This window comes from Capsicum annuum, chromosome 8 (genome assembly GCF_002878395.1).
Source record: "Capsicum annuum cultivar UCD-10X-F1 chromosome 8, UCD10Xv1.1, whole genome shotgun sequence".
Classification (NCBI taxonomy): domain Eukaryota; kingdom Viridiplantae; phylum Streptophyta; class Magnoliopsida; order Solanales; family Solanaceae; genus Capsicum; species Capsicum annuum.
The window spans coordinates 26,984,320-27,011,552 of NC_061118.1; the positions used below are offsets into that span (position 1 = coordinate 26,984,320).

The 27,233-nt window shown below is 32.5% G+C and overlaps 1 protein-coding gene and 1 pseudogene across 1 annotated transcript; both read left to right on the forward strand.

The window, feature by feature from the left end:
• Positions 1-1,274: 1,274 nt before the first annotated feature.
• LOC107861643 lies at positions 1,275-2,698 on the forward strand (annotated as a pseudogene).
• Positions 2,699-23,455: 20,757 nt separating this feature from the next.
• LOC107857275 lies at positions 23,456-24,597 on the forward strand. Its single transcript, XM_016702202.2, has one exon. It carries the CDS (start codon positions 23,624-23,626, stop codon positions 24,188-24,190), a length of 567 nt encoding a protein of 188 aa, XP_016557688.1. The 5' UTR covers positions 23,456-23,623; the 3' UTR covers positions 24,191-24,597.
• The last annotated feature ends 2,636 nt before the right edge of the window (positions 24,598-27,233 follow it).

The following is a 27,233-nucleotide window of genomic DNA, read 5'->3' on the forward strand; positions in this document are numbered from 1 at the left end:
AAATGCAGAATACTTATGTGGCATCTAATTAGTGCTGCATCTTTGTCATCTCTTATAAGTTCCTTCCACTTGTTTGGAAGTGGAAGAAAATTTTGATCAATTATCCCTAATTCATTGGATAGTTTGGCTGATTTAATTGGCTTAGTTGGCCTTCCTTTACCAAATAGGATCTCTATTTTCATCTTTCTTCCCATATCCTTCTTTATTTTTTCAAGACCTCTCCCTCGGGTCTTGCCATGACCTTTCCTGAGTCTAGCGGAATCATCTAATAAAAAAATATCAGTTCAAAATACCACCTAAATCTAAAAATAATAGAGTATATATGTAGATATATTTACACATATAGTAATAATACACAGGATAAAGAATGGAAATCTTTAAGTTTTTCTTTCTTTTGTTGTGTCTTAACAACCAACTAAGTTAAAAATTCATTAACAAAACAAAGAGAATATAGGAGAGCTAATAACATTTCTTTGAACTATTAGAAGATTGATGAGCACACATAACAATTATCTGTTGCTATGTAGCATTACATTTGCTCAAATGCTTTATCACTCTTAAAACTTGGTTTCCAAGTTGGCCTTGTTACTATCAAATGTCAATGATATGTTTTACTTGATCGAAAAAAATTTGGTGTAAAAAATAGAGTACCTTTACAGTTATGTCTTGATCACTATGGTGTGTACAACTTATTTCATTTTAGTACTTTCGGATCAATATGTAATATATTTTTTTTCAAGAAGGTTATTGATATGTAATATATTTTCAGATCCTTTCAAAAAGGCAATGGTATAACTTGTTTTATCCCTCTGGATATTAGTAACTAGCTTATGATTGTGCCTCTGGTAGTATATTAGATCAATTTTTTTTGATGTCGTAGTCTTCAAGAAAGTGAATCCAGAGCTCAATTATTCCCTCCCTTTCATAATAAGAAAATGCTAAGATTGACTTAAAATGGTGCTCTAATCCCTGAATCTTGGTGTCAACCACTATTAGTAGAATTGCAAAGTTACGATTATTTTTCCTCTATAAATGCAAAATCTCTCTCTTTATAAGAATGCATGGTGTTTATATATCTATAAGCTCCTTCTTTCGTATACGCTGGAGGTGAGGGGACTCGGTCAAACTACCAGGTTTCTATGGCACTTCAATTCAGTTCATCTTTTGAATTCTTTGTGGGACATTAAATATTGTACTTCCAAATGTACTATTTTCTAGATCCATTTTTAGTGAAGGCTGCAAGAAGAGAATGGGTGAGTCATCCGCCTGCATAGATGATGCGTCAAGTGGGAAGGTATATGGTTATTTACCAAAAGCTTACAGAGAAACATCATCCTTCAGAGAGAGATCAGAGACAACCAAAATCATTATGGAAATTTTTTCACAGCTTTTGGAAGCTTTTCATCCAAATGGAGTAACCATCTTTTCGAACACACTTACCCCCCAGCCTGTATTTGGTGTCTAATTTGACATTAAAGATGTTAGAGGCCTAGTCATTCAGTCTCCCATTTGTTTTGAAGAGGGATTGAAATCATTGCGCTCCATTAACTTGGATAAACTTTAATTTGTGGGAGACTAAGTTATGATGTTGCGAAAAAAGGTATTTTTATTGGTTCTATGTTATTTGTGCTAATAGGATTTTTATGGTGATGTCTCTTGATGAAAAGTTAAATGGGACAAAATGTTAAAAACTAAGGTATTTATTCCCTTTCCACAAAATGTTATGTTGGACAGCAAGCTGCTATTTTGGGTTTTGTCGGAGCTTCTTAGACAATTCCTACCTATGTAGTTGAAGGAGGTACAACTCTCACATAGATAAAAATTAAGGACATGTGTCATACTGCTCCACATATTTTGAGGGCTCTTTTATCTCATTAATCAAAAGCAATTGCTGAGTATATTGTTTATCAAGTAGAGTCTGGAGCTCATTGCATCCACATATTTGATTCATGGGGTGGGAAACTCCCACCTCATATGTGGGACAGCTAGTCAAAGCCTTATATTGATGAGGTAAGCTAGATTTTTTTTGTTAGTCAGGAAGCTATAAATTGTCCTTCTTCCCGAAAACCTTTTTATCACATTCTTTTGGGTGTATAGGCTGGAGTGGAGGTCAATAGTGAAATTTTACTGGATTTCTAATTTTGTTATGTTGAAGCATCCCTGAAGGCCCGAGTTGTTCAATAATATGGTATTCAGTAAGTAAATTATATGATTTTAGGAAGAGTAACATCATATTTGATATCTGATACATATATAAAACTTATGAGTTTTTATAGTATTTTATGGATTAGGCAGGAAATAAGATGTATAGATTACGATCACAAGTATTGCATATCATGAATGATGTTTAGATTAAAGGAGGATTATTTGGGTGCTATAATAGTTGGTCATGTGGAAATGTCATTCGTTTCTTAATCGTTATGTAAACTTTCTCTCATTCTATTTTGCTTTTGAACACCTCTCAGATTTTTGTATGCAGATAGTTAGTACAATCAAAATAAAGTGCCCACAAACACCTCTTATCACTTACATTAAAATAAATGGTAGACTTTTTGAATGAATGAAAACAATCGGAGTTTATGTAATTAGACTTGACTGGACAGTGGATATGGCAAATAGAAGGAAGCAACTGGGAACCGATATTGGTAAACAACAACTGCCCTACTGCATTTCATTCCAAGTGTATTGGTGTTGCTAGTAGTGTATTACCTAAGTGTGATTAGTATTTCCCTGAATGTCTAATTGTCAAAAAAAAGCCTTGGTTGAATTTGAAAAATCAATTCGAGGGGCAAAACATTTAGGGGAAGGCATGATTTTATCTTAGCCAGTAAGCTTAAACAAGTGAAAGAAAAAACTCAAAGAGTGTAGCAGAACAAGCCAAGAGAAGCTGGAACTGCCAAATAAAGGTGGAAAATGGAAGGAGGACTCAGTTCTGAGAAGATGTTTGGGTGGGGAACAAGACTCTGAAAATCATATTCCCTAATTTATTCAATTTACATTTACAAAAAAGGTCCAAAATCAGAGAAATGATAGACAGCCAGGGATAAGAGCTTAGGTTCAGGAGAAATCTTAATGATTGGGAGGTCAACAGAGTAACTGAATTATTCAACATTCTGGAGCAGCACAAAGATCTAAACTCAAGTAATAATAATCTATTGTTTTGGTTACTAGACAAGCAAGGAAGGTTTACAGTTGGCTCAGCTTATATTATTGAGTGCAGGTCCATATGTCGATGGTTAGCCTTGGAAGATGATTTGGAAATTTAAGGTGCCTTTATAGGTAGCATGCTTCACTTGGATTCTAGACAAACAAGCTGCGTTGACTCAAGACAACCTTATGAAAAGAGCTTTCCATATATATGTTCTAGGTGTTCTCTATGTTAATGAGAGTTGGAGACAATAAATTATCTCTTTCTACAATGTAAAAAGACTGCTAAGTTATGGAAGATTTTCATTAATATAAGAGACATAAGTGGACTATGCCAAGGAGTATCAATGAAGCACTATCTTGCTAGAATAGAGAAGGAAATCAAGATATAGGGAGAAATGAAAATTTTTCCCAGCCAGCCTGCATTTGGTGGACTATATGGATGGAGAGAAACCAGAGATGCTTTGAAAATAAGAGTTGCACTATACAGAATCTGAAAATGAATTGTCTGGTCCTTTTTTTTGGTCTACACATGAATATCCTAAAGATGAAGAGGATATTTCCTATAATTTTAGATTACTTATGAGATCCTATAGAAGGATCTTCTGTAATTTTGGTTGTAAGTCATACTAAAATACTTCTTGTGTATTCCTTTGTTTAGAATAAAAATTACCTTTTTCAAAATATATATATATATATATATATATATATATATATATATATATATATATAGTTGATTTGAATGTATTACATGTATTAACAATGGAAGTACGACTCTTTGATTCCTCCGGTGATTGAGTTTCTTGAATAGTTCCCCTAGTAAGTGTAGTTTGCCTAAAGACACCTCCTCCTGGTGCCATTGATTTGCAAAATTCTACTCAAACACAATATGTAATTATAGTACATTCATAACAGAGCCCGTAACAGAGCCATACGATGCCTTAAATGAGATAATAATTATTTTGTGTAAATTAATCAATTAATCAACTAGATCTCTGCCCCAAATGAGTAATCGTGTGTATCCATTCTTCTTTATTATTGAGTCCAAATCAAGATAGTAAAAAATATATCCAGGAGCAATAACAACAGTAGAAAAACTATATGATCAATACTTAGAACTAGTTGCCAATAAGAACTGAGTATTAATGATTTACAGCAAAAATTATGCATAAGTGCTATTATTTTAATTGTCGTTTGGTTGTAGGTCATCAAGGACTTATTATTAAAACTTGCATAAGTGCTTACTGAACTTTTGTCTAGAAGACCAAAAATAGATGAGTGGAGAGGAACGAGTCAAAACCTTAATGTACACATGAGTGGTGAAAGTTTTCAACATGATGGAGGAATTCATAGTGTCCTGGCTTTAAGTTATTATGATTTAGCATATCAGCTTAAGCTGAGTTTTATGTACTTGGACAACTTTCCAAAGGATTAAAAGATTTCAGCATAAAGGTTATATCATCTATGGGTTGTTGAAGATATTATCTCATTAGAAGATAACCAAGAAGAGGAAACAATAATGATGGAGATAGGGGAATGTTATCTGCATGGGTTAGCTCAAAGGTACATGGTTCAGGTGCAACTAGAGGAAATAACTGGAAGAATCAAATATTGTCGACTTTATGATCTCATGCGAGATATATGTTTGTCAAAAGCAAAGGAGGAAAACTTTCTCAAGATAGTTTATCCTCAGTATTTGCATCAATCAATGTGCTGCCCTTCTTTAGCTAAAGCAACATCAACACACACAATATGCAAACTATCATTATCATAGACAACAATGATGTTCAGAAGTATTTGTCTACTGATGATAAGTCATTTCAGTATGTTAGATCAGCTTTGTTCTTTTCAAGAATGTCAGGATGTGAAGGCATAATATATCCCCTAACTATATTCTTTCAAACACTTGATTTGAGGGTGAATTTCTTCTTGTACTTGACTTTTCTAAGTACTATATAGGAGCTAAAAAAATTGCAGAGCTTATCTTTTTCCCTTCAATACATCAGATCACATATAAGTTGGAGTTGAGTCCTTTAAGCAACTTGGAAATACTGAAGAACTTCGGTATGTAAGTTTCTCCTTTTAGAGATCTCTTCAAGTTAGAAAAACTACAAAAACTAGGAGCCATTCTTTAATTGGAGTTTGACGAGATTAAAAAGATCATCACACACCTCAAGCACAGAATGGGAAGACTTAGGGAAACATCCTTCTACATTTACTATAAGTTTCATTCGAAAAAGATCTAAACCTTTTAAAGCAACCATAGATTGTGACAATATCCATAAGTTAGATCTAATCGGACATATAAGTAAGCTACCAAAATACCATTTCTTTTCACAAAGCCTTACCAAGTTAACCTTGAGAAATTAAGCGTGGACTTGAAGAAGACCCTATGCGTATACTAAAGAAGTTGCCTAAACTGTTTACCTTATCATTATTTTTACATATCAGTCTAGTAAAATCACGTCATAAATTGATAAAATGTCATCAGCAAATTGATGCAGGATCTTGAAAAGAAGAAATTTTCTAAAGAATTAATAGCTTACAGTGATACATTTATCCCAGAAGTGTATGGATCATTCAAAAAAATGTATAGATATTTACTGGTGAGAATAGAACTTTTTTTGTTTAAAACTCATCATATATTCTTTGTTAAATATTTCTCATGTAAGTTGATGAATTTATTAGTACTTGTACCAGGAGCACAATTCGCTTACCTCAAAAAATCTCTCCACAAATTTGGCAACGGACATTTCTTTCTTGGTCAATTCAGTTAGTTCATTACTTTTGTTTATTTTGTTTTCCTTTCCAATGACTTGTGTGTAGGGTGAGATGATAGCTTTTCTTAAATAAAACATATATACTCGACAACCAGTATTGAGTATTGTCGTTGTATTTTTTTCTGACAATTTGAAATTTCATCATACGTGATATACTAACATGGAATCTCTGATGTGCTATAGGTTGACATAGTATATGCTCTGTTTATTGAAAGGTTCCAAATTTTTCTGCAAGAGGTGTTTAACTACAACATCACATCTAGGTGGCCAAAACTAGCCAAATAGATTGAGGTATGACTAATTTTATTTATTTGTATGTGAAGTTGTATCGTGGAATATTTATTATAACAGAAGGTTCCATGACATACACTCAAAAAACATAGAGACCAAGACTGGAAACTGTTGAAATTGCCTTTGTTTCATTTGGTGATAACTTAAACTTCAAGGCTAGCTTGTTGTCACATTAGATAGATAGAATTTATGTGTAAAGTTGGATATGGTTTTTTATTTTATACGTATAATTCATATACTTCATAATGAAAGAGAGCCTTGGAACAACAATAAAGTCGTCTTATTCAAAGAATACAGTCTTTTTGTTGAACTCATTTAGGTTCAACTTTAGCATTAACTCAATTGATCATTTAGGTTCAACTTTAGCATTAACTCAATTGATATAACAAATGGAAAACTCCAAGAAGATCTGCATTGTATTTTTCAAAGAAGTAGATGCCATTGGAGGTGCACGATTTGATGATAGAGTATGGGGAGACAATAAAGTTCAACGGACCATGTTTGAAATTGTGAACCAGCTAGATGGTTTTGATGCTCGAGGGAATATTTTAATTTTCATGGAAACTAATAGGATAGTTTGCCTATATGTTGCAGTTATTTTTTCCATCAGTATGCATATCTACTTTTTCTTGTTCAGTTGCTTATTTTATTTCAAATTTTGGTGATTAAAATTTGGAGTTATTTGTCAGCCATATATTCATGTTTGGTAGCGTAAAATGTTGCTACCATCTTGTTATCATCTTGCTCAAATTATAGCTCCATTCTATTATTTTGTAGACCTGATATACTTGATCCAACTTTATTAGGTCCTAGAAAATTGGATCAGAAAGCACAAGCAGAGAGGAGCACACTCGTAGGCTAGGATATCCTGGCACCATCTTAATTATCTAATGATAGCATTTGATAAGCCTGTACAGTCTCTTGCTTCACACTCTGGTATCTTGCTTACTTTGTATGAAGATGGAAAACCAGAGAAACTTTCATCAATTTTTGTATTCATTGACACGCATGGTTGGCTCAACTTGTGGGCTGATAAAGATCTTACTGATGTATTTGATAAATTAAAGCCTGATATTAAGAATGAAAGAAGTTGTTCAATAGAATTTTATGGAGTGGTTTTTTTCTATCTACCCAAGAAGACAATAAGTCTCCAGCAATTGCCAGTGCCTTTCATCAGCATTTTTCGTCTGTCATTGATCATTGTTGTTCACTTCCTAGAATAGAATTAAGATCAAGATTTTTGAAATTGACTGGTGCACCAATAATACATAGGTTTTTGGGTTGTTTGCTTTTCAGGTGCCAAGAAGCTGAAGGGTTAACTTCCTCAGAAGCTCGAATTAGGTAAGTCACCTAGCAATGGTTGAGTTGCAAAGTTTACGTGCTATGGAAGAAAATTCCCAAAAATGAACGTTTAATTAGATACCCCTGACCACAGGGATGCCGACACTATCATGGATGCAGAAGAATTCGTGCTCTAATATTTCACAAAAATAAACAAACTTTGGATACGAATACAACATCAGGTTGATTAAAATATCTGTGAATGTTGCAACTGCGCTCATACTTTGACATGAATAATGCTACAATGCCTGCATGTCATGAAGGTAAAAGAAAATCATGAGGGAAAACTTTATGGTCATGCAGGTGTTTTAATGCTTCTAAATGATACATATTTTTTTGCTGATCATGAGTTGAGGGTTGCATCGGGCTTTCTGGTCTACAGGGACTTGCACGGGAAAAAAATGTGAAAAAAAAGAAACGAGCTTCGTGATCTTGTAATGAGCTATTATTTTAGGCATGATTACTAGCAACTAAAATAAGCAACAGATGTGTGCACTTATGTCAGGATTTTTATTTTTCTCTAATATTTAGTAGATGGGGAAGAACCTGCATGTTCTAAGTCAAATTGAGGGAATTGACCTTGATTTGAACAAGACATGGTGCTTCTAAGAGTTTTTGAGCAGGTTTCTACCTCTGTGCCATCCAGTTTATGTTACTTAGTTAACCTAAAATTTTTACAATATTCTTACTCATGGTTACCTCATGTTATGTTTAGGTTATCAATTGTAAAGATGAGATTGCACAGGGATATTTGATGGATTACATTATTCAAGTCTTCCCTGATGAGTACCATTTACAAACTCTTGAAACATTACTAGGTACTTGCCCATAATTTCAGTTTTGTAAGATTGTTCAATCATAAAATTGGATTTCCTTTAACTGTAATATCAAAAAGTAGAAGTAAAAATGCCATGATTGGTGGGATCCCAAGGTTATGATCTTACATTACTATCTGCAACAACAACATCAACATACCTAATATATTCTGTATCAAAAGTTCATACGTTGTCTTCCTTGGTGTGATGTCGTGTTTCTTTATTATAGCTCTCAAGTATTCCAAGGCCTGAAAATCTCCACATTTGTCACAGAGAACCTCAGCCACTACATCTATTATTGAATTCTCTAAGTTGAAGCCTTTTAAACAAATACTGTAATACCCTGCATTTTGGGGCTAGTCTTTGAACTGTCATTCCTACATGTATAAGCTATAATATAAATTATTACCATGTGAAAATATGTTTCATGAAATTAATCCTCGTGTTTGATGTGCTTTCGAGGTGAAAAATTTTCATAAAAATCACTTAGAACAAAGTTGAGCTTAAAGCCTTTGATTCATCCAGAGTTTGGTATTTTATTCTACAAGGGTCCACTTTGAATGTGTATAACTTTTTATATACTTTGAATTTTGTAGCTCAAGACCCATCAAATTGTATATATTTGAATTATCTTTCGAACGATACCAATTTTACCTTAATTCAATACCCGAGCAAAAAATTATGGCATTTTTCATAAGAGACAGTAAGACGACGCGATTGGGACGCGACATATCAGTCATCAACTTGATTAGCATCGCGACACGATGAAAACCACATCACTAAACTATTCACATGCTATTTCAGTTCCTAAAGGGTCTAGGGGCACTTTGGTCACTTTCTCTTACCCAAATCTACCCATAACACTTAATTTCAGCCCCCAAAAGCATTAGATACATGATTTCTCATCTTTTCCTCTCCAAGAAAACCCTATCCCCCTCAAGAACACCAAGAAATTCACCAAAGTTTCTTCAATACAATCAAGAAATTAAGGTTCCTAATCCAAGAAGTTCAAGAAAAAGCTTTCAATAACATTCCCAAGGCTTCCAAGTCAAGCTTTCAATTTCAAAGTCAAGCTTTCTACATCAAATTCATGATTTCTTCAAGAATCCATCTAATTAAGGTATGTCGTAGTTCATCCATGGGTTTTCTTTCACCCATAGAGCCCAAAAGCTCTTTTTCAAGTACAAACTTATGACCTTTATATGTTATTACAAATTATATCCATGAAATTTCTTGAAATTCTATTATGTATCATGCTTACAATTGGTTTTCGTTGAAATTGCCTTGATATGTTGAATGATGATTTTCACATGCTAAAGCCTTAACATATGTTTCTAATATTGAAAGTTATGTGATTTTCATGGTTTAACTACTCCCATGTTTAACTCATGATCCCCATGTGTTTGATTTCAAATTAAGAGCATATGTGTTTTCAAGTAGAATGAGCCAATAAATATTTTGAATGTTATGTTCTTCATATCAAAATCCCGAAGTTGTGAATTGATTCGTGTAACCATGATATTTTTGCATGCTTGCTCATTCCCATGAACAAGTTTATGGTCCCTATGTGTTTTATGAATTGTCCCATGTTAAAGACTTAATTGGTGATTTTTAATATTGAATTCATGTTGTTGCTACATGCCTAAAACTATCCCACGCTTAGCTTAAACCATGAATTACAAGTGTTTGATGTAATTCCCAAGTGATGAGTTTCTTTAAATAATGACTATTTATCATGTCCTCAGAGCCTTAGTACGGTTTTATAATTGTTGCTATCGAGTCCTGGGGGTTATGAATACCCAAAATTTAACTGGTTACCTAGTTTTTAGTATCTACAGAATGATTACAGTTATACCATAGGAAATATCATTTAGTCAGCAATATGGTCAGTTATGAGTCCGATTAAGTTAGCTCAATTTGATTTTAGTCCCAGTATCAGTTCATATGTTAATAGTTACCTCAGAATTTGTATGCACTGTTATTTTTAGAATACCATGACCTAAGCTTATAAGTTATCAGTTAATAGTACATGCACCAGTTAGTATTACAGTGTCATTCAGATAAGAGTAGGATTCAAGACAAAGAAAACCCGGGGATAGGGGCATTTCTGCTAGTTTAGGGTTTGACCCTTAGTAGCAATCCCTGAGTTACAGAACTAAGTAGCCAGCATAGGTTTGAGATGTCTTCCTACCAGGTTAGGATTGACACATATCTTATGAGTTTCCTACCAGTATAAGGTTACTCTTTAGTCCTTCAGAACACCAATTTAGTGCATCCACACAGCCAACGTTAGTACCCGTGGCATGGTACTAACACCCTTCCAACTAGGGTTACAGGTTTGACTCTGATTAGCTCAGATTGGGGCATGTCAGTTAGATGATACCTCCCACGGTCTCAGTTATAGTCTAGGTTCAATATTCATTTTAGAGTTTAGTTTTAGGTTTGCTTCACCATAGCATATAGTTATCAGTTATTAGTGTTTCAGTATTTCAGTTTACAAACTATTTTAGAATCATGTTATACACTTGGTCTTGTATTATCAGATAATACAGTTTACAGGCACTCATGTTTGGTTATCTTATGTTGTTCAGTTAGTCCTTATCTCATATGCATAGTACTCTACAGTTTTAGTCCAGTTATTTAGACTAAGTACAGTTCAGACTTACATGAGTAGTATTCAGCTATCATTCATTCAATTAATAAGATAAGCTTAGTATATATTACATTTGGTTCTATATGTTTAGGCATTCGTGCTCAATATAATTGTATATTCATATTCCCAATGTTATGTCAATTTTGATCACATAGTTCTAGACTCCGTATTCATATAGTATTCATATTTTACCATATTCCAGCTTCAGTTCTACCTATATTATTCAAGTAAAGTTTTACAGAAACTAAGTGTAGATATTCAGTATCTTATCAGAGTATGTTTGTCACTTATGCTTTAAGATATTTTCAGCTTTCAGTTTATTCCAGCCTATTGGCGAGTCTACTTACACTTAGCATTCATATTTTAAAATTATGTGTGAAATCAATTTTACTTGTTGCATTTACCTATGCATACTTAGTACACTCCAGAAGTACTGATCCACATATATGTCTGTGTGGATACATTATTTCGTAATGTAGGTACCATTTGTAGCCCGCATATCATGATCAGACAATTGCAGTTTCTAGACAACAGGTGATGAGTTCTCTTATTTTGGGAACTCCAGATAGTTTTAGTTTATGTACAGTTCATTTATTTTCATATATATTGATTAGTGGTAGTTGGAAGTATATCCCAGCTATATATAGTTAGTATAGTAGAGGCTTCATAGATGTCAGTCATGTAATTTGAGTTCTTTTCTCAATTTTATCAGATTGTAAACCTTATCAGTATTGTAACTATTCAGATTATGACATGATTATGTTTCCGCATAGTAAACTCAGTTATTTTATACATTATAAATTAGTTGCTCAATAATATGTTAGTACATGGGTTAGCTTGGGATCACTTGTAGTTTTAAGCATCGTATGATGACTAAGGGGTAGTCTTGGGTCATTACAAACTTGGTATCAGAGCACAGAGTTCAAGTGTGCTAGGGTGTCTACGAAGTTGTGTCTATAGAGTCTTGCGGAATAGTATGGAGACGTCTGTACTTTTCTTTAAGAGGCTACATGGCATTTAGGAAATATTTCCCTTCTTTTATGTCTCAGATTGTGCTATAGAAAGGTTCTCTAAGAAACTTATATAGATTCTCATCATGCTCTATTCATGCTATTGCTGCCTTCTTTTTTAGGTAACAAAAATTGGTAAGCTCAAATTCCTACAGACAGAGTTTTCTCAGACAGTCTCTACAGACAGTTATGGGATTGTATGTAGACTCGAATATATCCCCTCAATTCTTTTAAGTTCCAAAGTTTGAAGGACTTTATTCATGTTTTGGAAAAATCATGCACTAAGGCAAAGTCAGACGTGCTTTCAAATTCCTCCTCAGAAACCTATGACTGTATGTGATCTAGAGTTAAAAGCATGAACCTAGAATTTAGCAGTAGTAGAGTTGGAATAGCGTTATCCAGATTGAGAAGATTATATAGTCATGGGGATAGTTGTACGAAAGGTAAATCAGTAGGCTTGAAAATAGTGTATGTAAGAATTTAAGTTTATTAAGTCGAAAGTATATGTTGTTGATGTTCAGGTGTGATGGTAATTCTCATGGTTTAGATATGATGTTAGTAGGCTATGAAGGAAGTTAGTATGGTTCATTGAAGGTTTGGGATATCCATGTTAAGTGTTAAAAGCTAAGTTTAAATCTTTGATAATTGAGCTAATAAAAAGAAGAGTTGAAGCTCTAGATGGTGTGAACTAAGAGTACAGTGGTTGCAGTTTAGTTTAGAATTATTAAAGGGGTCCACAGACTTAAGATGATAGCTTTAGTCTAAAGGGGAGATGATAGAACAAGTAACCAAGTCAGGCTCTCAGATTCTAGTAGTAGTGCCAGTATGTGTAGAAAAGCAGTAAGGGAGGATGATTCCCAACCCATTCTTATCTCAGTGCAAAGATTTTCGATCTTCACAACATCTACTCATGTCTTATATGTCGCTCCATCATCACAGCTCATATTCATGCACTTAATAGAAAATCATATATGCTTCCAGTTCCTAGTATAAGGAGTTCCAGTTCACTCAGCAGTACGAATCATATTCCATGATATCATGAACTCCAAACCCAGGTCAAGCAGGTCATGACTCATGTACTCATGTTTCACAGTATGTTCAGATCTAGGTGCTCATTCTACACTCCTAATGATTAGCAAAATTCAGATTATGTCATGTATGTCATCAGTTTAGCTCTCTTTGATGAATTCATGCTTTTGATACTCTATTCCTCAAGCCTCATTTAAGTGTCAAAGTTATCCTTTCATGTTTCAGGTCCTTATGTTCTAAGTTTCAGTGACCTCTCCTTATGTCATGATTAATTGAAATTCTATGTGTGTTTTCTTGGGCTAATGCATGAAAGTTTTTAGGATAGAGGTTTAGAGAAAATGAGAAAGATGCTTTTGTGGTTATTTTCCTACAAGTTCATGTGTGGTTATGAAGATAGGCTTGAATGTCATGTTAATGAACAAGTGGTATGTATAGTTGAGTATAAGCTTTTAGTATAATTAAGTTTGTATAGCCAGCAATCTACTCTAGTAGTCAAACGAATAAGTTCCTATGGCTTTCCATCTTTCCATCTAGTCATACAATTCAAAATTCTCATAACTATGGATATTTCGAGAGGTAATTCATTCGCATCCATGTAATTTATGAATTCGGCTCAGTTCATGCATCATGCATTAGTTTCAGATCCCAAATATTTAGTCATGATTCAGTTTGCAAGTTTCCTATGCATTATCTCAGTCTTTTCTTAGTATTTCAGCTAAGTCAGTATTATTCGGGGGACGAAGTATCCAAAGGGGGAGATGTGTTATAATACCCCGAGCATTCATTTCCTAAACCTTTTATTTTTCTTCATGAAATAGGATCCAGCTTGAAGTAATAGTTACTTATTAGTTGACTCTTTCGTTTCTATCTCAACCTTATAATCACTCTCATGTCATTGCATGTATTTAAGAAATCAGTTTAGTTTATGATATTTAGTCCATGTATTATATTTCAGAATCAATTATGCAATCATGTTACACATCATTTATTTTAGAATATGATCTTAGTTATCTTTGCACAGTACTTTCAGTCTAACCAGTCTCATTTGAGGACGAATGTTCCCAAGGGGGAGATAATGTAATACCTCGCATTTTTGGGCTAGTCTTTGAACCATCGTTCCTACGTGTATAGGATATAATCTAAATGATTCTCGTGTGAAAATAAGTTTCATGATATTTATCCTCGTGTTTGATGTTCTTTTGAGGTGAGAAATGTTCATAAGAATCACTTAGAACAAAGTTGAGCTTAGAGCTTTTGATTCGTCCAAAGTTTGGTATTTGATTCTACAAGGGTTTACTTTGAACGTGTATAACTTTTTACATACATGGAATTTTATAGCTCAATACCCACCAAATTGTAGATAATTAAATTAGCTTTTCAACGATACCAATTTTGCCTTAATTCGATATGCAAAAACTTATGGTATTTTTTGTGAGAGGTAGTAAGACGACGTGATTGAGATGCGGCATGTCGGTCATAGACGCAATTAGCAATACGACACTATGGCAACCATGTCAATGAACTATTTCACATGCTATTTCAGTTCCTAAAGGGTCTAAGTTTTTGGTCACTTTCCCTTACTCAAATCCGACCATAACACTTAATTTCAGCCTCTAAAAGCATTACATACATGATTTCTCATCTTTTTCTCTTCAGGAAAACCCTAGCTCCCTTAAGAAAACCAAGAACTTCATCAAAGTTTCTTCAATACAATCAAGAAATTAAGATTCCTAATCCAAGAATTTCAATAAAAAGCTTTCATTAACATTTCCAAGGTTTCCAAGTCAAGCTTTCAATTTCAAAGTCAAGCTTTCTACATTAAATTCATGAGTTCTTCAGAAATCCATCTAATTAAGGTATGTGAGAGTTTATCCATGGATTCCCTTTCACCTATGGAGCCTAAAAGCTCGTTTTCAAGTTCAAAGTTATCATCTTTATATGTTAATATGTATTATATCCATGAAATTTCTTGAGATTATGTATCATGTTTACAATTGGTTTTCATTGAAATTGCCTTGTATTTTCGAATGATGATTTTCACATGCTAAAGCCTTAACCCATGTTTCTAATATTGAAAGTTATGTGATTTTCATGGTTTAACTACTCCCATGTTTAACTCATGATCCCCATGTGTTTGATTTCTAATTAAGAGCATATGCGTTTTCAAGTAGAATGAGCCAATACATATTTTGAACGTTATGATCTTCATATCATATCCCGAAGTTGTGAATTATTTGTGTAACCATAATATTTTTTCATGCTTGCTCATTCCCATGAACAAGTTTATGGTCCCTATGTGTTTGATGAATTGTCCCATATTAAAGACTTAGTTGATGATTTTTAATATTGAATTCATGTTATTGCTACATGCCTAAAACTATCTCTTACTTAGCTTAAACCATGAATTGCAAGTGTTTGATGAAATACCCAAGTGATGGGTTTCTTTAAATAATGACTATTTATCACGTCCTCAGAGACTTAGTATGGTCTTAGTATTATAGCTATCGAGTGCTGGGGGTTATTAATACCAAAAAAATTTAGCTGGTTACCTAGTTTTCAGTATCTACAGAATGATTTCAGTTATACCATAGGAAATATCATTCAGTCAGTAATATGATCAATTGTGAGTCCGAAGCTAGCTTAGTCCGATTTCAGTCCCAGTATTAGTTTATACGATAATAATTACCTCAAAATCTGTATGCACTGTTATTTTTAGAATACCATGACCTGAGCTTATCAATTATCAGTTAAAAGTGCATACACCAGTTAGTATTCCAGTTTCATTCAGTTAGGAGTAGGATTCAGCATCGAGTGAACCCAGGGTTAGGGGAATTCCTGCCAGTTTATGGTTTGACCCTTAGTAGCAATCCCTAAGTTACAGAACTACGTAGCTATCTTAGGTTTGAGATGTCTTTCTACCAGGTTAGAGTTGACACATATCTCATGAGTTTTCTGATAGTATAGGGTTACTCCTTAGTCATTCGGGAAACCAGTTTAATGGATCCACACAGCCAGCATTAGTACCCGTGGCACGGTACTGATGCTCTTCAAACTAGGGTTACAGTTTGGACCCCGATTAGCTCAGATTGAGGCATGTTGGTTAGATGAGACCTCCCACAGTCTCAGTTACAATCTCAGTTCAGTATTCAGTTCAGAGTTCAATTTCAGGTTTTTCTGACCATAGCATACAATTATCAGTTATTCAGTTATCGGTATTTCAGTTTATAGACTAATTTAGAATCATGTTATATGCTTGGTTTTGCATTCTCAGATAATACAATTTACAGGCATTTATGTTTGGTCATCTCATGTTGTTCAATTAGTCCTTATCTCATATGCATAGTGCTCCACAGTTTCAGTCCAGTTATTCAAACTAAGTACAGTCTAGTCTTACATGGCCAGTATTCATCTATCAGTCATTTAGTTAATCATATAAGCTTAGTATATGTTACGTTTGGTTCTGTATGTTTAGGTATTCATGCTTAATATAATTGTATATTTAGATCTATGATGTTATGTCAGTTTTCGTCATGTAGTTCCAGACTCACTATTCATACAATATTCATATTTTTCTATATCCCAACTTCAGTTCTACTTATATCATTAAAGTTAAGTTTTATAGAAACTAAGGGTAGATATTCACCATCTTATCAAAGTATGTTTGTTACTCATGCTTTAAGATATTTTTATATTTCTATTTGTTCCATCCTATTGGTGAGTCTACTTATACTTAACATGCATGTTTTAAGATAACGTGTGAAAACAGTTTTACTTGGTGCATTCACCCCTGCATACTCAATACATTCCAGAAGTGTTGATCCATATATACGTCTGTGTGGCTACATTTTTTCATAATGTAGATGCCATTTGTAGTCCACACATCATGATCAGACAGTTGTAGTTTTCAGCCAGCAGGTGATGAGTTCTCTTGTTTCGAAAACTCCAGACAGTTTTAGCTCATGTACAATTTATTTATTTTTATATGTATTGATTAGTGGTAGTTGGAGGATGTCCTAGCTATCTATAGATAGTATAGTAGAGCTTTTATAGATGTAAGTCAGAGTCAGTCATGTAATTTGAGTTTTTTTCTCAATTTTATTAGATTGTAAACCTTATCAGTATTGTAACTATTTAGATTATAACATAATTATGTTTTCACACAGTAAACTCAGTTATTTTATACATTATAAATCAGTTGCTCAACAGCATGCCAGTTCATAGGTTAGCTTGGGATCACTTGTGGTTCCAAGCACTGTGTGACGACTAAGGGGTAGTCTTAGGTTGTTACACATACCTTCTGTAAGAATGTTAAAATAAGAAAATGATAACCTTCGCGTTATCAAACAAAAATGTTGGTTTTGGAGGCCAATGAATAATGCACATTGTTTCTAATGCAAGAAGATTGGCTGACAACTTAAGATATTAGGTAAGCAAAAGTTCAGTATTTTTATACCAATCAAAAGAAAATCCAAGACTGGATCTGCATCACTTATGGATCCATAGTGAAGTGAATTCTTGCAACTTATAAACTATCTCCGTGACAATTCCAAATATTGAACAATCGATGGTTCTTTTTTATCAGAACTTACTATTTGCATTGTCATTTGTGTTTTAAGATCATTTTCTATGTAATATATGTCATAATGAAAAACTTATGTCTTTGTGTTTTTAGCCATCTATTGATATCAAGATGGTGCTTGCTCATCTGATGGATAGGCTTTCAAACTATACCGTTTTAAGTGTAGAAGTTAGTGCCCAATATTAAACTGCTTTGCAATAAGTTAATACCTTCTGGTTTCTAAATATTTTTTTCCTATAGTATTACCTGAGTTTTTTCAGGTTGAAGCTTTCACAAACCTATATAGTGCCATAGTCAAGGTATTGAGATTACTACTTTTAAATATATTGAAACTGCTATATAGGTTCTGAAATGCTTTGAGCAGACACCTTTTTTACACGTGGGCTTTCTACCTCCACCAATGGAGATTTAGTAGATATTGTTGAAGTTTTAGAATTGACTAGCAACCCTTGTGTTCTTCGTTATTGGAGATTCAGATAAATCTAGGAAATAAGTATTTTCATAGCGTCATAGAAAAAAGTTCCATTCAAAGAGAATATTATTTGTCACAATATAGATTGATAACATTGTACTTTAGCCATAACGAGATGATTTTGATATGTTCTCCATTTTAGCTATTTTACCAGAAAGTTTTTCAAGACAAGACATTCCTGGTTGTTTCGTCTTGCTAGAATACGCAACAACTATTGTTGTTTTCTGAAGAAATTATCTGAATTTTAGAAAACAAAAACTTAATGAAAAGGTTGTTGCTAGTGAACAATAAACATACACTTACATAATCATATTGAATGTTAAACAGCGTTTTTAATAATCTAGAGAAAACAAAGTGAATATTCCAAAAATGAACTGAATAACACGACTTTTAAGTCCTTGCACCAAAGTTTTTCTCCTGATCTATAATGATTTTAGTTATGTATACTTGCTTTAGTTATGATGATGAGCCTCGATATGTGTGTCCCTCTGTTGGTGCAGGTGATGATGACTTCTAGAATTAATACTAGTCGTTGTCAGCTAGAGGGTGGTCATTTTAGGCCTTCAAGTATCATGGACCATGTCTCAAGGAAGAACCTGCAGATGCATGCAGAGCAGGTCAAACAACTAGAAGAATACTATAGGAAACTGAGAAAGCTCCTTGATTTTCAAGTGGCTGGAGTACCTGGAGAAACATGGCAAGGCCTTTTGGGTGCTTTACATCTTCAACACAGGGATGCAGTTGGTTCTACAGAGCTGACTGCAGGCTACTGATTTGATTTTCTAATGATCTTCATTCTTTTTGCAAGCATAATAGGTATAAGAAACATAAGTGTAACAAACTCTTGAGTTTTAGGCGGGAATACACATAATTTTTCTAAGAGTTGAATCTAGTTCTTTCTACAAAAGAGAGAAAAACATTGAGATCATTAGACAAGCTTACATTTTACATTTATGTGAATGCTTATGTTGTTTGTGAAACTTCAAATCCATGAAATTGCTTTATTTTTTAGCTCGTGTTGTGGTACTTGACACCCACATGATTTTTGATCCTATCGTGTTCTGCAAACATTGGTTGTCAAAGTTCTACATTACTAAAATAATACGTATTATATTGTCCTGGAAAACAAAATTTAAGCAGTGATGATAATACAATCATCGCTAATTATTTGAATTATTAGTTACAAAAACTATGGTGAAAAATAAATTTATAATTGAGAGAAGTATACATTATCCCCTGAACTTTGACTTGTGCTAAGTATCCCCAAACTTGTTGTTTTTAGTAAATCACATGACCTTTTTTTGCTGACTGTCCACAGCGAGTAATACACGCGCGGACACGTGAAAAAAAGTGTTGATGTGGCTGTCCACGTGGATAAATACCGTCCACTTACTTTATATTTATCATATATTAAAAAATAACTCACTTCTACCTTTAATTATCCTATTTCTCTCTAAAAAAAATTATATTTTTCAGTTTTCCTCTACTCCAAAATAGTGAAAGGTTGAATTTTCGTCAATCAAGTAAGCTATTATCTCAAAATTTATATTTTTTTTGTGTGTGTTAAAAATATGAAATTACTTTTTTTCCGGTTAGTGTTTCATAGTAGTTTTCGATTAGTGTTTTCGATTAGAATTTTGAGGAGACTCACATTCACAAACACGTTTCTTATTATAATTAATGGAGTAAGAAATAACAATTTAAGTTAGAGGTTACAAAAATTGAATCAATAAAAATGTTATTGGTTTATCGTTATTAGGTTAATGATTTTTTTAATGATTTTGTGAAAAAAATTATTAGGTCATTTTTTCTATTTTTATTTTTATATTGGGTTATTGGGTAAACCGATAACCCAATAAGTTTATGCTATATTATTATTTTACACCCCCCCCCCCCACACACACACATATATATATATTTTACACCCAATAAGTAGAATTTTGGTTGCGACTAAGATTCGATTTTTTTCATATTAGTTACTACTTTTTTATTTCATGATTATTTTATTATTAGTTAAATCAAAAATCAAATCGTTAGAGACTAAAAATCGATAACCAATATAACTACATTTATTATAAGTATGTGTCTTAGTTTCTTTAGTATTTGTTTTGTTATTATTTTTTAAAATATCTGCTTTGATATTTAGTACATTTTTTTAGTTACAATAACTCATATGATATATATAGTTAAGATTACAAAATTGAAGGAGTTTCATAAAAATGGAAACTGGTGTTTTACATTGAATTAATAAACGGATGAATTCGTTTTAGATTAATAAAAAAAAATTTTACAAAATTAATAAACAAATGAAATTTTTATTTCATAAACTAATTAATAAACTGGAGTTTTACAAAATTAATAAAATAACAAGATCGAGGGGGTACTTAGGACTAGGCAAAGTTCAGGTGTACCATGAATAAAACGTGACAATTTCAGGAGGTAATAAATACTTCTCTCTTTCTAATTTTGTGGGTAAACTTACAATAATATCTACAAACTCTAGTTGATCATATTTAATCTCGGTCTACTTAGAATGTTTTCACATGGGACACGATTAACACATTGACTTTGTACCATTTCGAAAATTTCATTCAACAAGTCCACTTTAACTTCACCTTCACACAATTAGATCGAATCTTGTTTTTTATAGCTATATCGATATACAATGAATTTTCTATAATCATAAAACAAGAATAGCAAAAGATTAATTTATATTTAGCTATAAAAAAATTTCATCACAAATAGCTAAATTATTCAGCTACAAATTTGAAATCGTCACTATTTAACGATGGCATATTTTGTGATAAAATTATGACGTCACTGAATCACAGATTGATTAGAGACAATAAAATGCTCGTCATTAATTTCTTATAATATTAGTGACAAAAACTAAGGTCACAATTAAATATCAAATTTTGTAGCTAAAACTTACAATATTTAACAACAAACTCTAATTTGTCTCTATTGCGACAACTTATTTTTTATGACAAACTTTTTTTGTGTCTAAAATTATAACTAATTCAAGACAAAATATAGTTTGTCACGAATTGGATACATTATTAGCGATAAAAAAAACTATGTCACTAAAAACTTAAAATTCGTCACTAATGATACTTAATAAATGATGCCAAAATATTTTTTGGTGGAAAACTTTAGAGGACAAAACTTTGCTATGAAATTTTATATTTCGTCATTAAAAGTATGTGCTTCATGTATGTAGATACGAAATGTAATTTTCGTCATAAAAGGTGAACAATTAGCGACGAATTTCATCCCGTAGCTAATAATTTCATAGCTATATAACAATTTTGTTGTAGTGTTTGTAATTAATTATAAAAGAATTTACTAATAATGTTAAAAGGTGGGCTTGAAAATTTGTATACCTACATTGAAATATATTTATAAAATTATAATTACCTATTATTTTCATGTATAAATATATATTAGAGTTTTGCCTTTTAATAAAATTAATTTTTACTATTTTGCTAATTTATTTCATTATAATTTGTCATTAAATTATATACTCAATTAATATTTTCCACTTTTATTTTTTATCTTAAAAATAATCTTTAAATTTTATTGAAAATATGTTATATAGATTTAAAATAAAAAAATATTTTTATAAAAAAAAGATACAAATGTTGATATAAATATAAGGGTAAAATAGGTATTTTAAAAAATCAAATAGTTAAAAGGAGGGAGAATGATTATTGTTCAAAGTCGAGGGGTCTTTGATTTTAACAGCTTTTTTAATGATTATGTATTTTACAGCTTTTTAATATAAAGGTAAAATAGGTATTTCAATGACTATGCATTTTACAGCTTCTTTTTAATCTCATTTGACAAAGAGGTATTGACGGAGTGTGTACTATCAACAACATACTTGATCAATAAATTTCCTTGAAGAATTTTAAACAATAAGACTCCCTGTCCAATTTTATTTGAAAAAAAAAAATTATTTTTATCCAAGATATTTTGCTTGTTTATGATTTACCTCTACTCTAACTGAAGATAAAAATAAACTAAATCCTAGAGCCGTTCCAGAGGTTTTCCTAGGATATCCTTTTGAAAAGAAGAAATATAATTAAACATATGAATTTTCATTCCAACCAAATGTTTGCATCAAGAGATTTCAAATTTTATGATTCTGCATTTCTTTTTTCAAATTCTACTCTATGTCAAAATTGGTTCTTATCAGTTTACTTATTTAAACATGCTATTTAAAACCAAAGGATGAAAACAAAGACCAAAACAAAGATACTATGATTTTATAATTTATACTAATAAGCTAATTAGATGCACAAATTCACCTTAACCGATGTATAATATTCTCATATGGTAAGGAAATAAAGCTTTACAAAAGATAGCCAAAAACTGTTAATTTGAGAACAAATAAGTTAAACTTACCCCTCACTGATTAAAGCAGCTGAGCCTAGCAGAACACCCTTTTTGCTTCTTGATATTTTCAAGATTCATGTGATTTATCACAAACTGAAGCAATTAAAGTTTGTTTGTTTTTCTTGTTTTCCCCCCTTGATTAGCTAAATCTTTCCCAAAATGCAAAAGACTTTGCCTTTTGTTTATTTCTCGTGAACTTCACTATTGTTTTTTTTCAATTTATGTATTCTTATTAGGTAAAAAGGACATAGAAAGGTAGCTATACTCTTTTCTTTATCTTCTACTTTCCATGGTTTCATTTTCTTCCAACAAGATTAAAAAAAGTGGTGGTCGGAGTGGTAGTCCCCGTGATCACAGGCACAAACCTTTCACATCTCATAGGTGCAAAAGCATATTCACCTGACCCTCTTGTGTATTCGAGAATAAGTATTGTCAAATTAATTTCCCACAGCAACAATGATAATGATATTTCCCAGTATCTCTAAAGTAACAAAGCATTGTAAGCTTAATGATTTCGGGTGCTTTAAGTAGATACTCTCCATTCCAATTTATGCGCATTTTTTATTTTTCGAGAATTAATTTGATTAGATGTTGAAGCTAAATCGATTAAATCAACTTAATATTTAAAAAAAAAAATTTTAATATATAAAATATATAAAAAAAATTACATGTTATATCTTTTTTTGATGTTAATATGATGAAAAAAAAATGTATTTTTAAATGTTAGCTTCGAAATTTATATAGTGAGTGTGTACCAAAATAATTATAATCAATACACTGGAACTTCAACTTTGAAAACAAGAATGAACATAATAATTTTTATCCGATTATTGGTGTATATATCCATGAAAAATCTAGTTGAGTCAAGATTCATCTCTCCTTTTCTTTGTCTCTCCTCCAACTCACCCAAAGGCACACATATATTAAATGCTGACTTGAGACGTATAGTCTACATACACTTGTCATATATAGGTTTCCTTCGAGAGAGATGAATATTAAACTCGAGTATAAATTGGAAGCTTAATATACAATTTTTATCTATAGTATCATCTTCAAGAAAACCCTCTTTAAACTCTTGCAAAACCAAAAGCTAACATTTCTTTATCTCATGGGACAGAATAGAGAAGAAACCATCGTTGGTTCTAACAAAAAGGTCACATACAAGCCTCAAAAACTTCCCATGGATGGTCTCCAAAGAACAATTTCCGATATCTCATTTGAACTTAGCAAAGAATCAGTAGTAGTATCCGATAATCATCACAACGACGATAAGAAGCTTCCCCCTATTTCTGAAGTTGAAGATGCAAAGTGTGAGTGTTGTGGCATGTCTGAAGAATGCACACCGGAATATGTTAAGAGAGTTAGGGAGAAATACTCAGGGAAGTTGATTTGTGGTTTGTGTTCTGAAGCTGTGAAGGAAGAGATGGAGAAGAATGGAGGTAAAAGGCTAGAAGAGGCTTTATATGAACACATGAATGCATGTTCTAAGTTTAATAGGCTTGGTAGGGCATATCCTGTTCTTTTCCAGGCTGAGGCCATGAGGGAAATCTTGAGAAAAAGTAGAGCCAAGTCTCTTAGCCCTAGAGATACACACAAGAAAGGTGGGATTACTAGGAGTTCAAGTTGTATTCCGGCAATTACCAAAGATATTGATCCTATTAAAATTGTTGATTGAGCTCAGCCATGCCTCACGAGAATGTTCGTTTTCTGATATTTTTGTCAGTACTCGATACTGGGTCATGTATCAACACAAGTAACTATTGATAGTGCACCTAAAGTGAGCTCATGAGCCATGATTCACGAAGCGTTATTTATTATTGTAGTGAGTATTATAACTTAGTCTAATTAACGTTCTTATCTCTTCATGATCACTATGGTATCAAAGGGCAGCTCTAATCATATAGCGTTAGGATTGTTCATATTGTAGACCAACAAAGTTAGTGTCTTAGTTAGCTGCTGCTTCATATATAAATAACTGCTTTTTTCTTGCTTGTTGTAATAATCATTCTAACCACTTGGATTCTTGTATGTACTTCTTCATGAAGTTCTGAAACTAATCCTAATGGTCTATGTTTAATTTCATATTTTGTTCATTTATTTCAGTTGAAAAAATAATTGGTGATATTTCTTTACCAATACTACTGTTTCGTTTGCGATATCATACACTATGCTATGCTGTTTATATTTCCCAGGCTCCTACGTTGCCGTATTTTTTAAGGATTAAAATTTGACATCTTCACTACTCTCTAAGCAAATTTAATATTATTACCTGCCATTACAAAAGATATTAATGCTCTTAAAATTGTTGATTGAGCTCAGCAATGTCTAATAAGAACGTTCATTGCTGACATTATTATTAGTACTCAATACTGGGTCATGTACCAAAACGAGTATATATTAGTGCATCTAATGTAAGCTCATGATCATGCGCCATGATTCATGAAATATTATTGTCAGTTAGTATAACCTAGTTAAGCCAAATTCACTTCTCTTCATCACTTTTGTATCAAAGGGCAGCCCACAACATATAGCTTTAGGATTGTTCATATTTGTTAAACAAAAAGGGTATATTAGTCTATAGTTAGTTAACTAATCAATGAGTTTAAAAGCTAGTTATGGTAGTTAAAACAGAGACTAGACGCTTCACTGTTTTCTTTGGTAATTGATCATCACATCAGCTATATATAATACTGATCTTTGCACATTTGACTCAAACTTTTCAGTTAATCAATAACACAGGAATTCTCTCTTCTTCTTCCTCCCCTTCTTCTCTATTACTGCATTTCTTCTTCTTTCTCATGATCAATGTATGATCCTCGTTAGATGGTTTAAGATTTTGATTACTCAATTTTAGTTTACAACATGGTATCAGAGCCTACCATCAATTAAAGGATCACGTACATCAATCAATTCAAGAGCTTATCTTCAATCACCTTGTTCTTGAATTCACTTTTCTCTTCTTGAATAATTTTTCTGAAATTGTTTTATTCTCACTGAATTCTCCTCAGGCTTTAGACATTGTTTATTTGTTCTACTTCTGCTAAATTGATCGATTAGGGACTCTTCATATTTGAATGGTGTTCCACAAGAATTTGGAAACAACTCAATACATACATCAAACACTACAAGAGTCAACGTTCTACAAATCTTGGAACAACTTCTGAAATTGTTTATAATCATTTGCTATTTCTTTCTCTTTATGAAGTTAGTGGTATTCAAATAATCTCATTTTAACTATCAGGCATTGAAAACTTCTCCATTTGGTTTAGATCTATGCACATTTCTCTCCTAGGAAGAAATAAGCTTGGTTTAGTTGATGGGAGTTGCAGTAAAGATAAGTTATTGAAGTCAATGTGGAACTATTGGGAAAGAGTCAATGATATTGTACTTTCTTGATTATCGAATTCAATAGCCAAAAATCTACTAGGAGGGGTAATATATGCATCTGTTGCTCAAGTTGTTTGGCAAGACAAGTTTGAAAGATTTAGTAAAATTGATAGGCCCAGACATATAATTTGTATAAAGAGATTGCAACTCTTAGTCAGGGTATATCTTCTGTTTCTGTTTGTTTATCAAAATTGAAAAGCCTTTGGGAGGAGTATAAGGCATTGGTTCATGTCCCTAGTTGTGATTATGAATACTCAAGAAGTTACATTGTACATTTGCAAAAAATAAAGTTGTTTCAATTTTTAATGGGGTTGAATGACAGCTACCTTCAGGCTAGAGGACAGATACTCACGTTGAGTTCTCTACCATCTATGAATCAAGCTTATGCCTTGGTGGTTAGTGATGAAGGAAAAAAATTAGCTACATCTGCAGTTGGAGTTCTTGGTACAAACCCAAGGTCTAGAACTGGAAATTTTGACATGGCTATGTATACAATATCTAACAATAATAGTCATTATGATCCTCAGAAGTTTAAGAAAAGTTAAAACAACTATTCTGTGTTCTATGATTTTTTCAAGTGTAAGGGTCATGTTAAGCAAAACTGCTATAAGGTGGTAAGGTATCCTACAAATTTGAATTAAGTGAAAGAAAAAGAGGTTATCGGGTAGAGGTAAGAATTCTACTGGTTCACATTATGGTGCTTATAATGTGATAAGAGAATCTACATCAGATGTATGCACTACAGAGAGTAACAAATATAATAATTGTGATTTGAAATCCTCTGTAATATATGGCTATGGAAAGATTTCATTGGCTTATACAAATGGCTATATACCAATTGTGGGTTCACAAAGTTGCATGGGTGAAGGATCATGAAATTAAACTTGATAATTCCTTAGATGACTCAACTAGGAGGCAATATCTTCTTAAGGGATCAATATGAACAAATCATCAAGTTGTTACCACAGACCAACATAAAGCCTATCACAAGTGTATCTACAAATACAACAGGTATTTAGGTAGATAAATCTCATGACTCTGTGGTTATACTAGTTTCTGATATTGTAAACTAAAATTGAGTAATCAATATCTTAAATTATCTAACAAAAATCATACATTAATCATGAGAAAGACAATAAATGCAGTAATAGAGAAGAATAAGGGGAAGAGAAAAAAGAGAATTCTGTATTATTGACTAACCAATAAACTTGAGTCAATAGTACAAAGATTAGCATTATCTGTAGCTAATGTGATGATCAATAACTAGAAAAAAATACTAAATTGATTAGTAACTGTTTTAACTATCATGACTAACTTTTAAACATTTAGAT

Excerpts from the sequence above, each read along its gene's own strand:
- LOC107857275 (XM_016702202.2), top strand. The coding sequence starts at position 23,624 with ATGGGACAGAATAGAGAAGAAACCATCGTTGGTTCTAACAAAAAGGTC.